Raw genomic sequence first — 11,982 nt, forward strand, 5'->3', positions numbered from 1 at the left:
AACAAACTACAAATAAAACGAGAACCTTAACACACAACACGCAGAAAGCAAAGGCAATTCAGTCATGGTGCTGATCATGTTATGAAATGAGCTCCTCTTTTTAGTATTAGGTAATTCAAAGTCAAAGGTATATGAAAATGTCCGGGAATATTAATCGAGTGAGATACAAACACAAAACGTATGCATTATGAACTTTCCTCATAATAAACAGATTATAGTAAGGGAAAACCCAAGAGAGAAACCACACAACCAACCTTTCTAGTTTCTAATGAGCAAAGAAGGGTAAAGGAAGAGCAGAAAGGCAAAGAACCAAAGGCAATAAGCACCTCCATATATATAATAAAAAAAATAACAGAACAATTGAAGCTTATGGGAAAAAAAAAATGAAATCTTTGAACCAGTGGTTAACTCTGAAAAGTACAGTAAACAAATATCCACATGATCATTGAGTATCTAAGATAAGAAAAATGTCAAATAAAAAGTATGATAAAGAAAGAAAAAGGCTTCTAAAAGATAAAGCAACAATACTTGTAAGCATGATGTAATTGTATAAGCAGCCTCACACCCCCATTTTCTTTCCAATACCTGGCACACAACACAAGGGAAGCAAAGGAGTGTAACATAACCAAATAGCATAATTCATAACTACAAATTAAACGTGAGCCTTAACAGATGGGAGGGCAGGCCAAATTGTTTTCTTGTTTTCTTTAAATTAAAAGTGAACTTATAACATTTACAAATTAATTTGATATGTTCTAACCCTTCTAACATTTACAAATTAATTTGATATGTTCTAACCCTAAAACCAAAACTAAAAATCTGGCAAATCAAACCCCAAAAATTAGATGAACCAAACTGAAAATCAAAATCCCAAACAATTGTTAATAATCCTAAAAATCCTAAACTTAAAATCGTCAATCTGGCAAACCAAACCCCCAAAAAACGACGAACCAAACTGAAAACCTACAATCCCAAAAACAAAACTGAAAACCTGGCAAAAAAACCCCCAAAATTACGACGCATCAAATCAAAAAACCAACCTAACTGGACAAATAATCAACCATCCTGCTCCAAATTCTTAGGATTTCGTACGAACCTTGTTCATTTTCGTCTGAACCGCAAAAAATGAGGGAGAGGCCGACACAAACCCAATCTCGCCTACGATTGCAGCCTATCCTCTGCCTCAATTTTGGCAATTCAAAAGAAAAAGAAAGATCCACCCCCGCCATCAAAAGATCGCCCACCCCTCCCATCAAAATGTTGGGTTTGTTCGTTCTTACTTTGAGTTCGAATTCCATGGCCTGGTTAGTGAGAGGAGGAGAGGAAAAAAGACGGGCGAATGGTGAGTTTTTCTGGGCTGGGCTGGTGAGAGAAGAAAGGAGAGGCGCCATTACTGACTCAGTGAGGGAGAGGAGGAAGGAGGAAGTCATTTCGGCATGCTGTGATTGTGTTTCAAAATATATCACAGGGGCATTTTTGTAAATAAATTGAATTTCAATGGTACATGTTTTAATCGTAATGGTACATATTTTCATCGTAATGGTACTCCGTTTAACGAAATGGTACTTTCTTTTTAATGAATGGTACACAAAATGCCCATGTGATATACATCACAGCATGCCGAAATTTCGCTCCCGATGAGGAAGATCGCACATGGCAAAGAAATGAGGCAAACGTGGCAAAGAAAGCAGGCCCAACATGGCAAAGACGTAAGGGTAAAACGGGTATTCCATATTATTTTACTGTTCCAAACATGGGATTGTGGCTTTTATAAGGGTTATAGATAAGGGTTATAGATTTCAAGAGAATGACTAGCCATGTTAGGTCCACTCTTGTATTTACTATTTAGGCCTTTGGTCTGTTTTTTTGGTTCTCCAAGTTCCATCGCTTAGCTACATTTTCCTTTTCATATCATGTATCCAAGCTAAAGGAAGTTGTGCTCCAAGCCTTGGCTTCCAACATACCAAATGCCAATGAGACACTAAGTACTACGTATAATACATAAGCCTCGTGTTTTCTTTCAGCAGCACTCCAAAAGAAAGATTTGACATACTCTTATAAAGCCGGTACGACAAGTTTTTATGTGTCAGATTAAGTGTCCGTATGAAAAAACTAATTAGTGTATTCACCATCTAACTGTACGAAGTAGCATCAAATTTTTACTTTCCGTTTCGGTTGGTGTAAAATATTTCCAGTGAAAAATGATTTTCCATGGACATACTTTCCAAAAAAAACACAATTTCAAAATAATTTTTCTTTATTTGGTTCCTTATAAAAAAAATCATAGGAAAAGAAAAATAAGAGGACTTCTTGATTGATGGGAAGAGGGAGATAAGGAGAAAAAGTTCGTTTTAAATAAAAAATTGATGTTCCACATTTGAGTGAGATATGGAAAATTGTTTACATTCTCCGTCAAACCCAACAACATAAAATTATTAAAAGGGGAGATTATTTTTTTTCAAATGAAAATATTTTACACCAAACCAAACACTCGTTTAATGATTAAGTTCTTCAATCATCATTTGTTCATTCACGTTGCTACTAAAGAAGTTAAGGCTTAGTACAGTTAGTTGGATGCGCAATACTTAGTTTGCCCAAAGGGGTACAATTAATTCGGATTCACAGGTTAATACAGTTCATTAGCCGTTAATTTTGGAGACCTAGATACAGAAGTATTGTGATCCTTTAAACCCAATGCCCAGCAAAATCCTCTTAAGTTGATGCAATCTCAAGAAGTTCAACTGGTTAAAAACAGTAATCTAGAATTTGTTATTACATGTAAGGTTTTCCCCTGCAAGGAAAACAAAAATGAGAACTCTTATCAGTATATAACCTGCTAATCTGCTACAGCTCTTTAAGATACAAGTTAAGAAATCAAGTAAAACTTCCCTAAATATGGAAGCTTAATAATCAATAGGCGGCTCCTCATACACGATATGGAGGCCTCTATAAATACATAATAAATTGCAAAAATTGCAAAGATTTAAGAAGAATAAGAAAAAAAAAAGACAAAAGAATGTTCTATGTAGGACTACCTATTCACTCATCAGAAGTCCTGAAATTAAGACTAGGCAAAATCAAATAGAAGAATAATTAATAGCATGTACAATTTGGCTCGAGCTTTCAGCTGGTTTATCTGGCGATGTGGGAAGAGATGGGACTGATTACCAGACGCCCAGGAGAGCTCCGCAAAAAATGATCTAATCACAAAGCAAAAGAATGTACCGAACTTCTAATATAACATTTTAGCCTGTCTTGAGCCTCTTCACCGCGTGATCAGACTCACTACTGGTGCTATCGATTCTAGCGTGTAGCAAAGATTGATTACCAGCGGGAGCTTCGGCACTCTGAATAAAGCAAAACATTTCTTTGCTTAGATTTAATCACAATATTGGAAACATTTTTCATAGACTCGTATAGAGAATGGGTTTTGCTTACCTTCCCAGCAGCCTCCTGGGAGTTCTGTCTACTATTTGCTCGTTTTCCTATGTCAACTTGAACAGAAATACTTGCTTGAGACAAATCTAACCCAGAACTCTGCAGTGCTCGAGTTAGCGTATTCAACAACCTGATTCAAATCATCAATTGAAGTTAGTACAAAGCAAAATATAGTATGCCATTTACACTGGGAAGTTATATTCTCATAAAGAGGTTAGTAAGATCAGCATAATCTGCTGATTAACATACTAGGTAACTAAAAGTCTAAAACATTATCATGGCTTTAAACAGGATTCTTCATTTCTGTTCGTTTATCCGAGAGAAGTCATGTTTGCCTTTATAAACCTATACTAAAGTTGTACGAGAGCACTGTCCTTGACTCCCGATTCAATGCACAGAAGGGCTACTCATTAACTCCAATCATCTTTAATATCAAATAGTAATACGGTAATAAAATATTTTTCTAATTTGATGACGGAAGAGCAGAACATCAACAAAGAAAGTCTATGATACTCACCCCTGAGAGTATAGGCTAGAGATGTTAATAGTGCCACCCTCAAGAGCCAGTTCTTGCTCTTTCAATTTATCAGCGGCAACAGAATGCTCAGATTCACAAGTCCTGCTTTGCCATAGCTCCAGTTGAGGGAAAGAAGCTTTACCACCATCAGATGGAAGCCTCACGGGAGGTTGTGGTATACCACAACTATTGATAATAGGAGCCTGGATATCACGCTGCAGTTGGGAAGAAATTGATTCTGCTTTAGTAATCATCCCAGGCTGTTGATCAACTGCCTTGACATTGATAGCATTGGCCATGATAGGTTCTGCTGCATTCTGGGGATTGTGCGGGGCATCTAATGAAACAGGAGTAGCTTTCTCATCAAGTTTGGCACCAAACATTAACCCAGGACTGGTTATACCATTATTCACCACTCGAGACTGATCAACAAAACTTTCAGTTACCCCATGGCTATTTCTCTGCATCAAACAAATCAAAAATGAACAATGGTTTGCTTAGAGGTGTCTTTTTAATCATTTATACTGCGTAAAAAAAAAAAACCAAGGCCTTGTCCGGAAAATGGCTTTTTCCAGCTTTTTCAGTGGGCAATGACTTTTTTTATGTGGTCAAAGAGTCCAGAATTCTGTTTCGTAAATCAATACTGGCTTTTCAGCGAAAACACAGAAGCTTGTTTGAGTGGCCTTTTGGGAATGGCTTTTTATCCAAAAAGTTGGACATTTTCCAAAGTAACACCCAAAGGCATCAAACATAATTATGAACAGCGAACTTAACAACCATTACAATATAGCCAACATGATTGCCAAACAAGGCATGATTGCCAAACAAGGCCTAAATGTAAATTAACAAATAAAATGCTGAACGAAGGCAAACATCCAATAATGACAATCAGAATATTGAACCATGTAAAGCTGATATTCCTAAGCAAGAAGTCCTTTCAGAGAATTCATATTGCTAACAGAATCTTTAAAGGCATTAAGAACTTACCCATGGATTTAACTTGGGTGGTTCACTATTCCATCCAGGGTATGACCCTTCGTACCGATTAACCTTTTCCTGTAGATACTGAATGTACTCAATTACCTGCATAAATACAGACATCAAAGAGTAACCTAGACACTGCAGTACAGTCAAATAGAAGAAAGTGCCTGTCCTCATACCTCTAACAGAAATGACGCCTTATCTCTTTTCTGGTCACTGTGAGGAATGAGTTCTCTCAACATCTGAAATCTGTTAAGGCACATACAGACATCAATAACTCTTGGAATACATCAAATTTCTTAAAATGCATGTAGGACTTTAAACTGGACTAACAAGCGACTTTCTCGGGGACCACATTTCACAATGGGAAACTTGGAACCTAGCTTACTTAGACACTACCTTCCATATCTGTGTTATATCTGCATAAAACCAAGTCGGAAATCTGACACTTTTAGCGAGTTGGAGTGACATATATCGGAACTGCTCTTCTGCATGATACTTTGTATCTACTAGAATGGCTAACTGGTTGTCTTGCTAAAGTCTAGGGAAACCAAAACTTAATTTCAATCCAGTTCAGAAAATTATTAGATGCCCCTAAAAACACAAACCCCCTGATGATGCAGCAACAATATAAAGGGACACAAGGGGATTAATATGTTATTTTCTCTGAGGGACATATCCCCGGGTGCATCTAGCAGGTGCTCCAGTAATTCAGACAGTACTAAAAAGACTGGTTTACCAAACTATTCATGTGTAGACTGTAAGGTATACTTGCCTGTCATTAATTTTGCATCTTCTTCGCTGCTCTGTTGCAGAGTGTTTGGACCGGGGGGTGGTAGCTTTCTGATCATTGCTCTTACCACCAACATTAACGCGTAATTCTCCTGCAGAATGATCAACAAATGATTATATACTCTTATAACTGCAGTCCTAAGGGTTACATATATCATTATCCTAAATTGTATACCTATGAAAAAAAATTAGCATACACGAAGTTAGTCGAAAATGTTGTGTTATCAAGAGAGGACAAAAGCTCAACTGTTCACCAAAAAAATTCATCTATTACTGATTTTTTTTTTTTCCCACAAGAAAAAACAAAAAGTTCATGAACAGAATAAGTGACCAGAATACCAACCCTTTTGAGAAGAGCCGCTTTCCTTTTTGAGGCTCAGATCCTCTTCAACTTCTTCCTCCATGGAGTGAGGTCCTTTTGCTGATTTGATCATCTCCATAAAGCTTTGACTCTTCTGAATAAGTACCCTAAACAAATTCCAAATTCCTCATCAGTTGGACATATTGCTTGAGGGGATAAGAGAATCAGATTAAGATAAATCACTGACTGGGAAGACGAAAGAGGGCTGACACTGCTGCGATGGTTGGAAGAAGACTGCGGCCGATCCAAAGGCCATTGCCCCATTTTTATTGTTGACTCTGTCCATCAAAAACAGGGGAAAACTCAAAATCTAGTGATTTATTTTGGAGAACGTAATTCTTGTACAGAAAAATAATGATTATCAAAAAACAAAAAAGTTAGAAGACTTGGTCACTCAGAATCCATATTTATTTCCTATGAGGCTATGACGGAGGAGCAGAACTATCTTCATCGGTGAGAGAGAAAAAACGTACTTGTAATTGTAGGATTAGCAATGTTAACTAGTTACCATTTCAAAAGTTCGGGTGGAATAAAAATCTTTATCGAAAGTCGCGTAACAAATTCCTAATAAACTTTGATCTAGTTAGCCTTAAAACAGGAAGGCAAGTCGTAACTTATGTAAAGAAACATAGTCGAAATCAAATTAAACCCATAGAATACAACTGTAGTAATACTTTGAGTCTTCGAGCCCACGGCCTCCTACCAAAAATTATACTTCGTATCTATACTCTATCTCAAAAGAAAATCTGATAGTTTTACTACTTAGTACCTACTAGTATTTAATTTTCCTTCAAAAAGAAAGTTACTACGGAGTAGTATTCAATTCAATGTATTTTTATGAACCTCTTTAATACCACTTCAACCCTTTCACCTTGTTGCTTCTCTACACTTACGGTGTGTTCGGATAGATAGAAGGAAAAGGAAGGGGAGGGAAAAGAAAGGGAAGGGGAAGCTCCATTTTCCCTTCAAATCTCTCCAATTTTGGAGGGATGGTGTTTATTAAGTAGGGAAGTAAAATGAATCCTTCCCCTTCTTTCCACCAACCTTTTATCCAAGCAAGGGAGCTTGTTCCCCTCCTTTTCCCTTCCCTCCCTTTCTCTCCATTTCCTCTTATCCAAACACTGTTTGCGGCCCACTCCCACCCTCCTCCCCATACCAAATTCCTAAAAAAAAAAATCAGTGTGGAGTTTTGGATAACAAATTTCCGATAAGAAACTGTATTTAACATAATGGTGATGTGCCAACATTTAAATACTCCTTCTATCTCATATTTTCCATTTCTAAATGACACGGGGGATGAGATGAAGAGATAAAAAGTAGAAGGTGAATGTAACTTTAAAAAAAGGGAATGAGAATAACTTTGTGACACGCTAAAGATACAAATGAGAAGTTTAATATGGGAGTTTGACCTCCAATCCCACATAAAGGCCTCATATACGTGCATCTCTATGACAACAAGTAAACAACCATCATGCTAGTAGAGGCCTGTGCTTAGTTGCTTACTTCTAAGGTTGTCTTGTATGCCAAACTAAAACATAATACAATTTATCGGACCAAGGTCTAAACAGCAACTTTTATATATTGAGTATCAACCACAAACCCTTCTATGCAATGCTTAATCTAAGTTGAATGAACGGATATGATAATTACCTTTTACTACGTTTACATCCCCCAAATTCTCCTTCCCTGTGTTTCCCTTTCTCACGGCTGATTCATCCCACAATGTAAAACCACTTCCCGTATAAGAGCTACAATTTGAGTTATCGTCGTTTTTATCATTGCTGGTTACTGGAGCCACTGAGTAGATATTCTCCTCTGACTTAGGCACCCTTGGATTAAAATAGGAAATGTGACTTATACTGTATGTTCCAATGCCACCAGGCAGTACATGTTCTACAACTGAAGTAGGAGGAGCTGCTGGTGGAGGCTTAACATTTATATCTACCATATTGTCTTCCTTAGGACCAGTCTTTTCTTCACCTTCAAGAGGTTGCAGGAAATTATGTGTTTTAAGTAAACCTCCTGCTCCTTTCAGAGTTGAAAAGAAAGACAAAGTTATACACTTTGCGATACATTGAACACTTTACATCAGCGCTTACACATAGCTACGTGCAGATGAATATATATTGTATAAATAGCTGACAATAACAAGTGCAAATCAATTAAATGTTTCCTAGAACTATCCATATAACTGCTTAAAATTTTTGAAAAGACGACAGACAAAAAAAAAGAACGTAATGAACAGATTTACGTAATGCGGAGCATAATGTAGGTAAGTTAGACATATTACGCTCATAGTATTTATATAGTGAGACATGTTTAGTAAATGCACAACAATGTAGATCAGCTACTATGAGTTACAACTCACAAGCAAAATAAAATAGACTGCAAATAAATCTCAACTGAAACTAACATGGCAAGGACACAAAACAACCTGATCAATATATTATTGACATCAAGTCATCAACCATGTTGCTCTAACTGACAAAAAAAACATGTTGCTATGAATGTGATATCCACTTTCCTCAGTGACATAATGTCGCCATTATTGAGAAAAAAAAATTACAAACAACATTACAGCCACGATTGCATAGATGTAAGGGCTTATAATGTTCATTACGTGGCAAAGAAATTACAACGGAAAATATCTACTGTTATCTAGAGATTCTAGACTCTTTATTTTACTACAAGTACTCGTGTCTAGTCCCCGGCTATTGATGTGAAAATTGACACTTCGACACTTCATTTTGGACCAATAATCATGGAAATTTTTCCTTAAACAGCGAAGTTTGGCATTTGGAATTTTGAACAAAATGTATTTGACATGAGTTCTGGAGTCCAAGTAATATAGCAGTACGATTAAGGCATGCTCCATAACATTTCTTTCTTGTTTGTGTATTATGAGATTTATGACTATTTACAAATTTACAACCGAGAATAAATAACAATCAGTTCAACCCGATATACAGAGTAGGTTTCAAATACTACGTACGTAGATAAAAAGATTGCGAGCGATGCCGTGAACATCATTACGGAGTAAAAGAGAAGAGGCATTAACAGTCAAAATAATTACTGCTGTGTTAAAGAAGCTGTACCAAAACAGACCCGTAAACATTTAGGACAGGACTCCATTCAAAAGGGTAAAGGCCAAACTGCAAAAAGGTACACACCACAGAACCACACGACTTGAATATATCTCTCTCTCTTCTTACTCTTGAATGCACAAACATCACAATCAGAGACAAGAGCGTGCGTATTTTCTGATGAGCCCCACACAAAAAAAAAAAAAAAGGATTTTGCAATTTCTATGTGGGTTGGGCCTCACGTAACATCAATCAGTCAGTGTCTCCCTCCATATGGGCCCCACACAGCACTCCCCACGTGTCTAAGAATCAGTGGCCACCCTCTTCCCTCCTTCTTTCTAGTTTTATACAAGGGCCCATGGGCCAGAACCCAGATCTATTATTCCAGATTTGGGCTGAAAAACAATACAAGCCTGCTTTCACTAACATTTTAGTCATCGCTATAAGACTATAAGTCTATAACCAACCAAATCACTTATAAAATGCGATTTGTTAGCATAAAAAGATACCAAGTATTTCAATTTTGATTGTCACATGCATGATTCATCTTTTTTGTGATTGCCTAATTATAATATATAGTTTTATATTCCAACTCTAACCTAATAATTACTGTATGATAAAGTATAAGTATTTTAGTTTTCTTTTCCCTTTTATCAAAACTCACATGCATAAAGAAAACAAGCCAACCTCCCAAAAGGTTAAATGTGTTTAGAAATCAAAATACAAGTTTCACTTTCTTTTTATCAAGTACGGGCAACTAAAATTAGTCTATGGATAGAAAGTCATTCGACATCTAAAACTCCGTAAGCCATAAATCTGCCCAAGGAAAATGGCATTACGGATCGAGTAATATTCTATTTTTATATAAAAGGTGTAACCTTTCACAAAAATCGACCATGTATACGTGTCAATGTGTCACCCAAAGGAAAGTACGTTGTAGTAAAGAAAGGACGGTGAGGATATAGAGAAAGAGGAATTTACCGTGAGAAGAAGACCTTGGATCTTGCTGAAGTGAGGGGTGATTGTAGAGAGAAAGGAAGTCATGCGTAGCTTTTCTACCTGTATTTTCAACCAACAGGAAAAAAAAAATTAAAAGTTATAAATCGAAAAATATATTATTAATCTAATTTTTTATTTTTAAATATAATCGAATCTTTTTTCAAGGAAATTCTACCTTGTGTGGCTCCGAAAGGACGGGATTGAGGGAGCTCCATGAATAAAATTTAAATAAAAAACCTAAAATTCCAACTGAATTCTCAAAATTTCCAAAATTCAACAGGAAAACTCTGCTGAATTTCGCGATAATCCGAACTTTCGCGAAATTCAAATCCAGCTCTTCAGATCCAAAATCATGCAATTATATTTTGCATGAGGGAAAAGACGCAGATGATCGAAACTCTTCAGATACAAGCTGCTTATTTCAACTCTTTTCAACTAAATTCCAGTTCTGCAAATCTGCCATTTAATTCCATAATCAAAACCTAAATTATGTATTAAATGAGCAAATAATAACACAATTATGCAAAATTCAGCTGAATGACGCATCAAAATTGCCAAAAACAACAGAATTGTGCAATATTCAACTGAATTACGCTTCGAAAGGCAAAAAACGGCAGAATTATGCATAATTCAGTTGAAAAAAACATAAAATTCAGCGAAATCAATCAAATCACAAGATCTAAGACGGAAAAGAACAATTAAAATCAAGCTTACCTTTTCAATCAATAATTCCAATTAAACTATCACAAATTCAGCTGAATCCAACCCTAAAATACAAAACTAATGGAACTTCAATTCGAGCTGAAGAGAGAAAAATAAATGCAGTGAGAATTACGCTTCGATCTTTGGTAAATATTTTTTTTCTCTCTCCTGAAGAAACTGCTTGACGCGCGATATGCGCTGCTTTCCCCCTCTCTCTCTCTCTTCCTCTCAGACTTTCTCTCTCTACTTCTCACTTTCTCTCTCTTCGAAAACCTCTTTACTGCAGTGAGCAGATCTTTTATACAGTGGCTCTCTTTCTCTCCGTTATAAGAGGGGGTAAACGCCGTTTCATTAACGTCGTTGCGGCGGGTAACTTAACGCCTTAACGGCGTTCCTTGTTGTCATTTTTTTCGTTTTAAAGAATAAAAAAAAGGAGTGTGTGAGTGGTAATAACATATTGAATTAAATTATTTTTTTAGAAATAAAAATATTAAATTAATTAAGATTTAAGACAATGATAATGAGATGTTTAAGATTTGGGGATTTTTTAATGATATTTGGCAATCCCGAGGAGGGCTCTTATATCGAAAACACATCCCCAGATACAAAGTTGCGCAATATTCTTCTTCTTTTTTTTTTTAATTTGGTTTGCATTACAAAGTAGAAACATCAATTTGTTAAATTATCATTCTATTTTTACCATCAATAAAATTAATTAATCATAAAAAGTAAAAGAAATATACAGAAAGAGTCAGGCTGATTTTAAGAATTACTACCTCCGTTTCAAAAAGTTCTTTACGCTTAGAAAAATGTGTCCAAAGTATAAAAACTTTGACCGTAAATTCTCACCATTATATACATCAAAACGTTACATGTAAGATCTTGTTAGATTGGTCTCGAGATGTATTTTCAGAATATCAAATTTTTATAATTTTTTTACATACGAAATTGGATATATTAGTAGTTAAATATTGCATTGGAGTTCGTGCAAATAGTAACTGTAAAGATCTTTTTGAAACGGAGGTAGTATGATTATTTGTGAAAGAAATTGATCGGCACAAATAATTGATTGAGAAATGATATGCCGAATGGAACGAGAAAATATACGA

The 11,982-nt window shown here is 36.0% G+C and overlaps 1 protein-coding gene across 4 annotated transcripts; it reads right to left on the reverse strand.

Annotated features, from left to right (window-relative positions):
* Positions 1–2,742: 2,742 nt before the first annotated feature.
* On the reverse strand, positions 2,743–11,176 carry LOC110794621 (transcription factor BIM1). 4 transcript variants are annotated; one of them, XM_021999589.2, is made up of 12 exons: positions 10,886–11,176; positions 10,347–10,627; positions 10,154–10,231; positions 7,740–8,117; positions 6,277–6,367; positions 6,072–6,196; positions 5,712–5,820; positions 5,116–5,185; positions 4,943–5,020; positions 3,956–4,416; positions 3,439–3,568; positions 2,743–3,347 (listed from the first exon to the last, which is right to left on the reverse strand). In XM_021999589.2, the coding sequence occupies exons 2-12, from the start codon at positions 10,384–10,386 to the stop codon at positions 3,246–3,248; spliced, it is 1,662 nt and encodes a 553-aa protein (XP_021855281.1). In that variant the 5' UTR covers positions 10,387–10,627; positions 10,886–11,176; the 3' UTR covers positions 2,743–3,245. The 4 variants fall into 4 exon arrangements, with proteins under 4 accessions (XP_021855281.1, XP_021855279.1, XP_021855278.1 ...); XM_021999587.2 differs by having other exon boundaries at positions 4,943–5,038; positions 7,740–8,111; positions 10,886–11,175; XM_021999586.2 differs by having other exon boundaries at positions 4,943–5,038; positions 10,886–11,175.
* Between the last annotated feature and the right edge of the window lie 806 nt (positions 11,177–11,982).

This window comes from Spinacia oleracea, chromosome 5 (genome assembly GCF_020520425.1).
Source record: "Spinacia oleracea cultivar Varoflay chromosome 5, BTI_SOV_V1, whole genome shotgun sequence".
Taxonomy (NCBI): domain Eukaryota; kingdom Viridiplantae; phylum Streptophyta; class Magnoliopsida; order Caryophyllales; family Amaranthaceae; genus Spinacia; species Spinacia oleracea.

Coding starts and splice junctions, on each gene's coding strand:
- LOC110794621 (XM_021999586.2), bottom strand. CDS start 10,386: ATGGAGCTCCCTCAATCCCGTCCTTTCGGAGCCACACAAG. Junction 4,417..4,942: donor CACCCAAGTTAAATCCATGG/GTAAGTTCTTAA, acceptor TGTTTGATGCAG/AGAAATAGCCATGGGGTAAC. Junction 3,569..3,955: donor TCTAGCCTATACTCTCAGGG/GTGAGTATCATA, acceptor GATTTGAATCAG/GTTGTTGAATACGCTAACTC.